General features: G+C 42.2%; 1 protein-coding gene across 5 annotated transcripts in view; it reads left to right on the forward strand.

Moving 5' to 3' along the window:
• The window catches only part of IL12RB2 (interleukin 12 receptor, beta 2), an 87,181-nt gene that overhangs the window by 58,799 nt on the left and 14,952 nt on the right, over window positions 1-13,430 (forward strand). For 4 of the 5 annotated variants that reach the window (XM_010850298.1, XM_010850297.1, XM_010850299.1 and 1 more), the window contains 3 exons: window positions 1,536-1,736; window positions 7,495-7,593; window positions 7,684-7,842. In XM_010850298.1, coding sequence (XP_010848600.1) covers window positions 1,536-1,736; window positions 7,495-7,593; window positions 7,684-7,842 — 459 coding nt within the window. The remainder of the gene's footprint in view (window positions 1-1,535; window positions 1,737-7,494; window positions 7,594-7,683; window positions 7,843-13,430) is intronic. The other variant, XM_010850300.1, reaches the window with a different exon arrangement.

Genomic DNA, 13,430 nt, shown 5'->3' on the forward strand with positions numbered 1-13,430 from the left:
CCGGAAAAACCATAGCCTTGACTAGACGAACCTTTGTTGGCAAAGTAATGTCTCTGCTTTTGAATATGCTATCTAGGTTGGTCATAACTTTCCTTCCAAGGAGTAAGCATCTTTTAATTTCATGGCTGCAGTCACCATCTGCAGTGATTTCGGAGCACAGAAAAATAAAGTCTGACACTGTTTCCACTGTTTCCCCATCTATTTCCCATGAAGTGATGGGACCGGATGCCATGATCTTCGTTTTCTGAATGTTGAGCTTTAAGCCAACTTTTTCACTCTCCAGTTTCACTTTAATCAAGAGGCTTTTGAGTTCCTCTTCACTTTCTGCCATAAGGGTGGTGTCATCTGCATATCTGAGGTTACTGATATTTCTCTTAGTCATCTATTTTATATATAGTAGTGTTTATATGTCAATCCCAATCTACCAATTCATCCCATCCCTCCTCTTAGTGACCACAAATTTGTTTTCTAATCTATGACTCTGTTTCTGATTTGCAAATAAGTTCATGTGAACCATTTTTCTAGATTACACATATTAGTGATATTACATGATATTTGTCTATTTTTGACTTACTTCATTCTGTATGACAATGTCTAGGTCCATCCATGTCACTGCAAATGGCATTGTTTCGTTCCTTTTTATGGCTGAGTAATATTCCATTGTATATTTGTACCACATCTTCTTTATCCATTCCTCTGTCAGTGGACACTGAGGTTGCTTCCATGTCCTGGCTATTGTAAAGAGTACTGCAATGAATATCAGAGTATATGCATCTTCAAATTTTGGTTTTCTCCAGATCTTTGCCCAGGAGTGGGATTGCTGGGTCATGTGGTAGCTCTATTTTTAGTTTTTTAAGGAACCTCTATACTGTTCTCCATAGTGGCTATACCAATTTACATTCTTACCAACAGTGTAAGAGAATGAAAGAGACACTTTTACATAGGCACACACAAGGACATGCAAGAGAAGGTTCATTGCATCCTTGTTTGTGCTGACAAAGAGTTGGAAGAAAGCTTGTCACTTGGAGACTACACAAAGAACATGTTGAGGCAGTAATCTGAAGGAATGAGCTTGATTTTCATATAGCAGCAGAATAGAAACATATTGTTGAGTGGGAAAATAAAAGTTAGGAAAAGCACTAGATTTACTCCAAATGTGTTTCAGGAAAATACAACACACAAACTGAAAGCAACACTAATTCTCAAGGACACATATATATGCAAATAAACATATAGAAGGTAGATTAGAAGGATGCATATTATAGATCACTAGAGCAGGTACCTTTGGGGACACAGAAGTGGAAAGTGAAATGGAAGATGAAGGGGAAATAATTCCATAAATAACACTACACAGGGTCCTGGCACCGATGCCTGTTCTCCAAGAACTGAGAAGCTGGATGAACAAAATCTGTGAACCTGAAGTCCTTTAAAAGACGTCGGTTATTGCCACAACTTTGCTGGGTTGGGTAGTTGTTTTTTATATCTGTTTCCACTGTGATTTTGTTTTTTTTTCCCCCCCACCTTTCCCCACAAAGAGTTGCTGGCTCCTCAACAGGTCTTGGCAAAGTCAGAGGGCATGGACAAGCTCATGGTGACGTGGACACCTCCAGAGAAAGCTACCGCTGCTGTGCAGGAATACGTGGTGGAGTGGAGGGAGCTCCACCCAGGGGCTGGTATGCAGCCCCCTCTTGGCTGGTTGTGGAGTCCCCCCTACAGACTGTCTGCTCTGATTTCAGGTACTTAATATTCACCTTCCTTTTCAAGGGTTACTAAGTTCACGTTTTTCAAGGAAACTTCAGGCAGGAACCCAAAGCCATGCTCTCAGTTACAGCTGTGTGAGAAGAGGGGCAGTGATGACCTAGAGCCCATCAGGGTGCACCACTGCAGCCATAGAAGACCCATTGATTGACTAAAACCTCTAGGATTTATTGAAAACTCATGTGCCTGGGACAGTGCCATATATGATGAGTAAATAATGAACCCAACAAGCATGGCTGAGAGCTAAGTAGTAGCCAGTCAGTGTGATGGACACCTTACATTTGGGAGTTCATTTAATTGTGAGAAAAATCATATGTAGCAAGAGTTATTTCCCCCATTATTACAAATGAGGAAACCAGGAGATCTTTCATTTCCAATTCTGCTGCTTATTATTTGTGTGATAATAAACCCAGAATTATCTATATGACAGTTGGTTTCTCTCATCCTCAAATTGCAAATCTGTCAGTGGTTACATATATCAAGTTATGGAAAGCATCTGAAAATGCATTCAAACAATTGGACAGAAGTTAATCAGTGTTTTTTTTCTATTTCATTTTATCTTTGGAGTACATCTTAAATTTCTGTATCATACAATATGAATTTAAACTGAAAAGAAATTTCATAAATAATCATTTAATCCTGTGCATAGGCAACATTGTTGTTATTGTTGTTTCATCGCTAAGTCGTGTCTGACACTTTGCAACCCCATGGACTGTAGCCCACCAGGGTCCTCTGTCTATGGAATTTCTCAGGCAGGAATACTGGAGTGGGTTGCCATTTCCTTCTCCAGAGGATCTTCCCAGACCCAGGGATCAAACCTACGTCTCCTGCATTGGCAGGTGAATTCTTTACCACTGAGCCACTCGGGGAGTCTATAAGCAACATTGAACAATTGGAAAACAAGGCGGCCAAAGGCTTGTTTAACCATTTTGATAAATGATTGCAGTGGTGTGTGTCTTCCTCCTATCAGAGTCTGATGCTTACCCTTCTGCTGTCATGGAAGCAGTCCCTAAATGGGGCTTATTATTTCTAACCAGTGAAAAGAATCCTTAACCTCTTCTGTCAGAGAGATCTAGTCCTAATCGCACCGGAGATGGCTGACATATTTGCCCAACAAACATTAAAGGGCAACATCTCAAGTTCTTTATTTTTTTCAAGTTCTTAATTACAAACTCTGAAGTCTTACTCTGTGAGCCACTGTCAGCTTCTATTATTGTTTTGTGTTTGAAATACTCAAAGGCCTCCCTTACTTACCAATGAATGTTACCAAAGACCAATTAGTGGGAATTTCTTATTTTAATTTTCCCGAAGAGAAATGGTATTATTTGCATTCTAGAGTTAAGCTAGTTAGATGGTCACTTTTTTGAAAATCTTCCAGGATGAATTTCAACGAACAAGGCACGTGTGTCTGTGTGTGTCTGTGTGTCTGTGTGTGTGTGCGCACACGCACATGTGCTGACACATTCAGAAGCTGAAGCTACAGTATTTTCCGCCTTCTATTTTTCTCCTACTAATTGTTATTCTACAATAAAGCAAAATCATCATAAGATTATTAATGAAAATCTAGGCCAGCAGATCACCCCAAATTATTTTTTTTATTTATTTTATTGACATATAGTTGCTTCACAATGTTGTGTTAGTTTCTACTAATAGCAAAGTGAATCAGCTATACATATATTTCTATATTACAGGAAACCTGAATGAACTCCTTGGCCAACCCAATATATACCCCTTCTTTTTTTTATTTCCTTCCCATTTAGGTTACCACAGAGCACTGAGAAGTATTCCCTTAAAATGTTGATAAATGTGTTTTCTGTATGGCAGTGATGTGTTAATTTAATGTGTTAAAAATGTCAGTGTGATTTTTAAAGTATAAGTTCAGCATAGTGATGAAAAGTTCTGCAGCCAGATTATCTGGATTTGAGTCCTGGCTCTGTCACTTATCAAAGTGTATGATCCAGGGCAAATTAACTTCTCTGTGCCTCAGTTTCCTTATCTGGAAAATGGGGGTAATATTGCCTACCTCACTGGGTTATTGTGAAGACTAATTGAAGGAGAAAACATTTTAACAATACCTAACACATTTTAAGTGCTCAATAATCTAGCTATCAGTATTATTATTATATGTGATGGAGCTAAGATTTTATAGGTTTTGAAGCTCTAAATCCCATAATATTTTCATTACACCATGACAACCATTATACCTGTCCAGGAGGATATACACATCCTGCTTAAGGAGGCAAGATTTTCACAGATGAAAAAAACAGAGCATGGTGCATGATACATGACCCAGTCCTTAACTGTGTGCCTCTTTTAGAGTCTGGCTACTCAGACTTCTAGTGGGTTGTGTTCAATTTTAATCACGGTACTTAAAGAGAATGCTGCCTGGATACCCCCGTGAGCATCAGAAGAAGGTGAGCAAGCCTTTAGGGTCTAGAACTTTTAATGCGGAAAGCATTTAGTGTGTAGGAGAGTGTTCTAGATTGGGGTGGGAGGTGGTTGATGACTCTTGCTGGCTTCAATATGTATGTAAGAAAGGGTATGTGTCCTTTGTTGTCTGGAGAGCAGAATGAAGGCCCTCTGCATAAAAATTGTAAGAAGACAGATGTCAGCTCAATTTTGAGAAAGTACTTCCCTTACAGTTGATGGTCTCTAATAGGACAGTTGTTGCCCCTCAAGGCAGTGCATTCTCTGTCCCTAGAGTTGCTGAGGTGGAATCAGTGTTCCTTTAAGGGTGTGGTGTGTGTGTGTGTGTGTATGCGTGCTCAGTCATGTCTGACTCTGTGACCCTGTGGACTCCCGCCAGGCTCCTCTGTCCACGGGATTTCCCCGGCAAGAATACTGCAGTGTGTTACCCTTTCCTCCTCCAGGGGATCTTCCCGGCCCAGGGATCCAACCTGCGTCTCCTGGATCTCCTGCGCTGGCAGGCGTATTCTTTACTACTGAGCTAACTGGGAAGCCCTTTATGACTGTTATGTCCATCAAATCAGACGAAACAGTAGATACTGAACTCTAAACTGCTATATAATTATAAACACTTATTATATTAGGATTTACCCCTTTGGGATAGTTTGAACTATACAGTCCCTACAGATCTTTCTTTTTAGAAATTCTATTAATTCTATACACAGTGCCTAAAATAAATGACAAGAGAGAATTTTTTCCATACTTAAGAAACTAAAATGTTCTTAAGCACTTCAGACATATTCATTTGAATAAAAGCAATCATACTGGATGAGATTAACTATTAATTCAAGTCATTCTCCTACCTGAAAACACTTGATTAACTGTGAGTTTGTTTTGACGTAACAGTCGCTAAGAGTTGAACACGACTGAGTGACTTCACTTTCACTTCACTTTTAGAAATAAACACTTAAAACTTACCTAATTCATACTTATCACGAATTCAAAGTTACCCTCTCCAGTCAGTAAGATAACTCATTGCCATAAGATCCTTACCAGTTTTTTCCCAGCATCTAGCTGGGGCAGAGTTGGATGCTTTGGAATGGGCTACAGTGAAGTTCAACTCCTGGATTATAAGTTGGTGGGGTCTAGGCTAGAGACTGTCAGTCCTGTCTTGTCTAGGTGAAAACAGTTCTGACCTTATTATATAACCACTCCTTTTACAGATAACGTAGACATCATGGTGTCTAGAAAACCTTCCCTCATGCCTACCTATTGGGGCTCATCTTCTGTATGCTCCCATCATACTTCCTCTATGATTGCCTCTCATTGCTGATCATTTAGTGTTTGCCTTCTCCCAGACTTAACAGGTGAAATTAGCTTTCTGTGAAAACCACTTGAGAGACAGTTTATGAATAGGGAGACAGAACCTTTGCCTAGGAGTGCCAGGTGTGTGTGCATTCATGGGAGTCTTCAGAAATAAGCCTGGAACTCAGGGCCAGACTCTAAAAAGAAATGAAAATGTTAAGAGTATGGGCTTCATCCATCAGCAGCAAAGGCTAAGGAATTTCTGAGGTGGGGAGCAGACAGTGATTAGGGTGTGTTCGTGCCGGAGACCCAAGAGAGGCAGGTTTGATCCCTGAGCCGGGAAGATCCCCTGGAGTAGGCAATGGCAACCCACTCCAATATTCTTGACTGGAAAATTCCATGGACAGAGGAGCCTCCAGTCTGCAGTCCATGGGGTTGCAGAGTCAGACATGACTGACTGAGCACACATACACACACAAGTAAGAATTAGCCGGGAAAACAGGAGGAGTTCTTAAGGTCAGAATTGGGGAACAAGCTTGCTCGGGCTCTACTCTTCATAAAAAAGAGTCAGCTAAGTTATGGAGCCACATTTTCTTCCCTCCTCCACATGTTAGTCACTCAGTTGTGTCGGACTCTTTGTGACCCCCTGGACTATAGCCCACTAGGCTGCTCTGTCAATGGGATTCTCCAGGCAAGAATACTGGAATGGATTGCCATGACCACCTCCACGGGATCTTCCCAACCCAGGACTGAACCCCAGTCTCCTGCATTGCAGGTAGACTCTTTACCATCGGAGCCACAAGCGAAGCCTGCCCTCCTCCACTAGGGGCAGGCTATTCACAAGAAGCCCAAAGTTTCTGATGCCGCAGTTCCCAAGGCCTCTGCCCTGAACTCACACCTTGCATGGCAAAATACAACGAAACCGTTTGCCTAATGTGCTCATCTGGAACTCCCACCTGGCACTGTGGTTGATAGGTCCCTTCCAGAACTAGCAACAGAGCTGCCAGGCACCAGCCCCTCCCAAATGAAGCAATTCCATATTCCATGTTGCCCTTTGGATTTCTGGGTCTGGATGCCACCCACAAAGCATCTTTAGATGACAGGGCTAAGCTGATTGCAGCCTTGTTCTACTTCACTTGACTCATGAATACAATTTGGAACTTGCCCATGGCATGAGTTTTTATCTCCTCATGGACAGTAGTAGTTGCACATTTGGGCTTTATGTACTGCCTACTTGCTGGAATATTTAAGGGATAATGGATTTTTATAGAAAACACACAATGTAGTAAATTATTCTGTGATATAAAATTCCTCTTCCCAAAAAGAAAATGTAAAACCCTAATCAACTGTCAGTGTAGGGGACCCGACCTACCTATGGCAGGGCATTGAACAATGTGGGAAAGAGTCCTTCCTCTGCCCATGTGAGACTACAGTTAGTTACCTAACAGAAGTAATCTTTTTCCTTTAAACTTTCATTGGGAGTTTAAAGATAAGTCACGGGCAGTATCTATGACAGGGGCCTTTTCTTTACAGGAAATTGACATTTGAGATTCATGGAAATAAGGAGTTTGGGCAGGGGAGAGTGCCAATAAACCTTATGGCTGACAGAAAACTGCAAAGTGTAGCACTTTAAAAGATAGGAAGGAGTATTAGCATCCCCAGGTATCTTCCCAGTCTTCCAAGCTGTGAGGCAACTGAGACCTGAGTGGAACATGGCGGGGGGACTGGGGGCTGGCAGGGCGGGGCAAAGGGGTAGATTACACTGAGCGGCACCCTGATTAGTCACACCAGAATGTGTCACCTACACTGCCCTGTCAGATCATGATAAGTATCTGGGGAATCAGAAGAGCCATTCAAGTGCTGTGCCTACAAAACATCACCCTTACTTTGCTGTAAACAGCAAATAATTTATTTGTAGAAGTCGAAGGTTTTCCTTAAAAGTGAGTTTTGTTTCAGAAGCTGTCTGTGTGGTTTTGTTTAAACCCTTGTTTGAACTGGAATAGCCTCTGTCTTTATGTCTTGCAGAAAACATAAAACCTTACATCTGTTATGAAATCCGCGTGCATGCACTTGCAGGGGACCAGGGAGGGTGCAACTCCACCCGGGGTAACTCCCAGCACAAAGGTGAGTCTTGGGCTCTTTCGTCCAATTGTGCTCTAGTTTAATGCTTTGGATTTGGAGGGTGACAAAAGCCTCCTATGTTCTACTTCACAGCACCACTGAGTGGCCCCCACATTAATGCCATCTCAGAGGAAAAGGGGAGCGTTTTAATTTCATGGGATGAAATTCCAGCCCGGGAGCAAATGGGCTGCATCCTCCACTACAGGATATATTGGAAGGAACGGGACTCCAACTCCCAGCCTCAGCTTTGTGGTATGTGTGAGAGACAAAGGCAACAGGGCCTTTCTTGTTTAGGTGTTGGGAAAACACAAGCTGTGCAAGTGCTGGCACTGTACCTAGGACTTAGTAGGTGCTCAATAAATATGTGTAAAGTTAATTGAATGAAGAAAAGTAAAAGACATCTAAACACACTCACAGTTACTGAATATGTGTTACATGCCAAGCAATGGAAGAAATAAAGTTAATGAATGAGGCTCTTAAGGAGCTCACTTATATGGGGACAGCATTTCAAAAAGCAATAAAGGCACTTGGATATCATTATATAGACCCTTGAGGTTTGTGGGGAATGCGTTTGGAAAACCTTTGAATCCCCACACTTGCAAATACCATCATAGCATGTTATTTTCTCCTTAAATGGATAAAATACAATTTAAGTAACTCCTTATGACCCATAATTATGCAATAATACTAAAGCAATTAAATTCTGGCTAGAGTATTATCTCAAGTGATTTCATCACTCATTCACTGAGCAGCTCCAAATCACTTGCCAGATTTAATGTTTTAATCTTTGATTTATGCAGTTTTGTTTTATTTTTCCTGGCTTGAACCTCCCTTTCATATTTATAGGCAGCCAGAGTTCTTTCAGGAGCATGTATCATAAAGAAGCAACCATTTTATTCCTTAGTAAGAATTATTGGGTTCCAGAAGAATGTAACAAAGCCGACCTGCCATATAGGTGCCAGAGTGCTGCCTGCAGAGTGGTTTTTACCTGGCAAACTTGAGGAACTGGTCCTCTCTCTTGACCTTAGATCTGCAGTATTGCTTTTCTAAAAGTTATGACTGTTAAAGCTAATTATTTTTTATTATATAAGTAATACTTATATACGGTAAAACCATTCAAATAGTTCAGAAAGATATAAAGTGGGAATTATCCTTTCCTCTATACTTAGGCTGTTAGTAGTTCTTCATGTGTTCTTCCAGAAGAAAATGCAATGCGTATACCAGCATACATTTGGGATAACCATCTGTATTCTGATCTGTACCTTACTTTGCCTCTCACTAGCAACTAAACTGGAGAAGGCAATGGCACCCCACTCCAGTGCTCTTGCCTGGAAAATCCCATGGAAGGAGGAGCCTGGTAGGCTGCAGTCCATGGGGTCACTAAGAGTCGGACACGACTGAGCGACTTCACTTTCATGCATTGGAGCAGGAACTGGCAACCCACTCCAGTGTTCTTGCCTGGAGAATCCCAGGGATGGGGAGCCTGGTGGGCTGCTGTCTATGGGGTCGCACAGAGTCGGACACGACTGAATCGACTTAGCAGCAGCAGCAGCTAAACAACAAAAAACATCAATCCATAGTGAGATCTTTCCACATCAGTCCATGTGGACTTGTCTCATTCTTCTTTTTAACAGTTCTATAGTGTTCCACTATGAGACCTTACAACAATCTGCTTAATAATCCACAGTTTCTAAATGCAGCATATCACTGAACGTAGCTGCTCCCCACTGTCAGGGTTAGTCAGTTCTGAAATGTGCCCCCAGTGGTGCTTCATCAATTGATGCAATCCTGGGCCATTTGGAATGCTTCATGTGACATTTGCTCCCTCTTAAATGTTAATTTTTATAGAATTTAAACTGAGATGTCTATTTATAACAGATCAACATGGTTAGATAGTTCTAAAATCTGTTCTTGTAGATGTTGAAGAAATTACCTACCTTATTTGCAAAAAATCTGATGAATCTGAAGTCTGTGTAATGGTATTTTAAAATAAGTTTAAAAGGAAGAAGGTGCAGATTCAAACCCTATTTTGTACCAGTTTAGATAGTTTCCCTCTTAGCACTTACAGATGAATAAGACCTGTTCCCTATCTTCAGAGAGCTCACAGTCTACCCAGGGTGATGGAAAACTACACACAAGTGATGTAAATTCTTTAATCAAGGACTGACAACTACCTGTTGCATTTGGCAACCAGAAATTGTTGGCGAATCCACAGGTGCAGTTTCTAGAGAGTGGTAGGAGGCAGTAGGTTGGGGAGGAGAGAGAAAGAAACCAGAAAGGCTTGACAACAGCAAAAGGAGCATGGAGTTCCCAGGAGGAAGGACCCTTGTCGTAGGTGTCTTCTGGCCTGGCCCCTGACAGCACAAGCAGGGTTCAGTAAGAGCACTTCACCCGGCCTGGACTGGTTGGGAGAGAGGCGTAGCGCTGGGGCGGGGCTTCCCCAGGCAGTTCCAGCACACTGCCACTCCTCTGGAAGCGTGTGGGTACTGCCATGCGCACTGCTCTACAGGCACACACCCTCTACTTATTATTACTTGGCTGTTTTTGCCAACATGAAGACAGAAGCCATGATTATTAGTTCATCATTGTCTCCCCCTTACTTGCAGTACAGCCAGGCATCCAGTAGGTGTTTAATAAGAACAGTATTTTTTGAGTAACAAATGGGTGAATACTGCCTTGCACTTTGTTAAATCAATGCAGATGATTAGATCAAAGCTAATTTCTAGTAACCATGCAACTGTTTTGCCTGGTGTGCTTCCCTTGTGGCTCTGTGGTAAAGAATCTGCCTGCCAATGCAGGAGACTTGGGTTCAATCCCTGGGTTGGGGATCCCCCTGGAGAAGGAAATGGCAACCCATTCCAGTATTCTTGCTTGGAGAATCCCGTGGACAGAGGAGCCGAGTGGGCTACATTCCACAGGGTCACAAAAGAGTCAGACAGAACTTAGTGACTAAACAACAACAACAGTTTTGCCTGGTACCACTTGACCTTCTTACTGGCCACGTTTCAGATAACTGGCAACCATTAGCCTCTAAACTGGTGCCTTTCTCTTTTAACCACCATCAGCCTAAAGTTTCAGACCTAAGGACTGAATGGCCTCCTTTATCTCTGCCAGGTCACAGCCCAGATGAGGCAGCAGAACCAGTATTTCCTGCATGACTTCTTTCTCTCATTACTCAACTCAACCTATTTGCCAACCAGATTGCTGACACCATCACTCTCCTCCCTGCTCCTCCCATAACTTCTGTTTTTATTCTTCAAATATATACAATATATGCACGTGTGTGTGTGGGGGGGGGTGTATATGTAAACATTTTTGGCCCAGAAAACTATTCAAACACCTTCCCTTGTGTTCCAATGTCTCATTTGACTCCCTGATGCTCACCATGCATGCTTTGCTGCAGCAAGATGAGCAGAAAGTCTCTCTCAAATTATTTTTTTAGTCCCCTGCCTTGGGAATGAGATACAATTTAGTTTAATCATATAGCTGAAGTCTGTGCAAGCAATTTCATCAGGTTGAAGTAGGGTTAGGAATTTTCCACGTGGTACTTTTTCTCAAAAGGATGGAAAATATAGGAATTGCTCTGATAGTCACAGCTGTTAAATGATCTGCTGAGGCCTTAGCTCCTTTGGGCAGAGTGAATGCAATAATACAGGGCTCCATCTTGCTGGTCACCCATAGTAAGCAGGGGTGTGGGAGTGTCATGGGGTCTGTTATCCCTACTAGTAATAGATGGTGAACTCGTTGAGGCATACTCTGTGTCTTAGTGTCTTGTATGCATAATAAATATGTCTGACTGTTGAAGTAAATTCAGCAAGCAGGGGGAAAATCTAACTTGCCCTAGGATTTGTGTGTGCTCAGTCACTCAGTCTTTGTGGCCACGTGGACTGTAGCCCACCAGGCTCCTTTGTCCATGGAATTTTCTAGGCAAGAATACTGGAGTGGGTTGCCATTTCCTTCTCCAGGGGATCTTCCCGACCCAGGGATCAAACTGGCATCTCCTGCATTCGCAGGCGGATTCTTTACCACTGTACCACCTGGGAAGCCCCACCCTGGGATTTGTAAGCCCATAAATGATGTTGAGGCACACAGTGCTGCGTTCTGGTTTCCACTTTGATCACCAGCACATGGACAAGTCTGCTGAGCAAGTAAACTACACCTGTAGAAGCTCCAGCCTTAATTTTACAGTTCCCCTCAGTTTTTGAGAGCTCACTCTGAAACTCACACCCGGAACATCCCTGGAGGAGGAGACTGCCTGTTTACTAAATGCTACCGACATTCATGTTTCTTGGAGGAGAAAAACAGCATCAACACATTGCTCAAAAACCAAATCTTCCCTGCTGAGAACCTGCAGGGGTGTTGAAAGTATAAAGAACTGACAATCTAGGCTTAAACTACCAAAATAAATCTAAGTACTATTGCTCTCATTTTTTAGATTTTATGTCAAATTGAAGCAGATCAAAGATTAAATCCACCAAGACCAATACCCAGAACTTATCAAAAAAAAAAGGAAATCAGAATTAATAAATGTAACTTAAATGTCTATTTCATTAATTGATAAATGCACAAATTTCTAGGAAATAGAATTTCTTGAAAATTCTATTGAAAACAATTTGTACATTTAATTTCCTCCCCAGGAGTTCTCAAATATACCTGATAAATGTCAGAAACATTATCAGATCAGATCAGTCACTCAGTCGTGTCCAACTCTTTGCAACCCCATGAATCGCAGCACGCCAGGCCTCCCTGTCCATCACCAACTCCCGGAGTTCACTCAGACTCACGTCCATCGAGTCAGCGATGCCATCCAGCCATCTCATCCTCTGTCATCCCCTTCTCCTCCTGCCCCCAATCCCTCCCAGCATCAGAGTCTTTTCCAATGAGTCAACTCTTCGCATGAGGTGGCCAAAGTACTGGAGTTTCAGCTTTAGCATCATTCCTTCCAAAGAAATCCCAGGGCTGATCTCCTTCAGAAGGGACTGGTTGGATCTCTTTGCAGTCCAAGGGACTCTCAAGAGTCTTCTCCAACACCACAGTTCAAACACATCAATCCTTTGGCACTCAACCTTCTTCACAGTCCAACTCTCACATCCATACATGACCACCGGAAAAACCATAGCCTTGACTAGATGAACCTTTGTTGACAAAGTAATGTCTCTGCTTTTGAATATGCTATCTAGGTTGGTCATAACTTTTCTTCCAAGGAGTAAGTATCTTTTAATTTCATGGCTGCAGTCACCATCTGCAGTGATTTTGGAGCCCAGAAAAATAAAGTCAGACATTGTTTCCACTGTTTCCCCATCTATTTCCCATGAAGTGATGGGACCGGATGCCATGATCTTCGTTTTCTGAACTTTGAGCTTTAAGCCAACTTTTTCACTCTCCACTTTCACTTTCATCAAGAGGCTTTTGAGTTTGTCTTCACTTTCTGCCATAGGGGTGGTGTCATCTGCATATCTGAGGTTATTGATATTTCTCCCAGCAATCTTGATTCCAGCTTGTGTTTCTTCCAGCCCAGCGTTTCTCATGATGTACTCTGCATAGAAGTTAAATAAACAGGGTGACAATATACAGCCTTGACGAACTCCTTTTCCTATTTGGAACCAGTCTGTTGTTCCATGTCCAGTTCTAACTGTTGCTTCCTGACCTGCATACAGATTTCTCAAGAGGCAGATCAGGTGGTCTGGTATTCCCATCTCTTTCAGAATTTTCCACAGTTTATTGTGATCCACACAGTCAAAGGCTTTGGCATAGTCAATAAAGCAGAAATAGATGTTTTTCTGGAACTCTCTTGCTTTTTCCATGATCCAGCAGATGTTGGCAGTTTGATCTCTGGTTCC

This window comes from Bison bison, unplaced genomic scaffold, assembly GCF_000754665.1.
Source record: "Bison bison bison isolate TAMUID 2011002044 unplaced genomic scaffold, Bison_UMD1.0 scf7180017864290, whole genome shotgun sequence".
Lineage (NCBI taxonomy): Eukaryota > Metazoa > Chordata > Mammalia > Artiodactyla > Bovidae > Bison > Bison bison.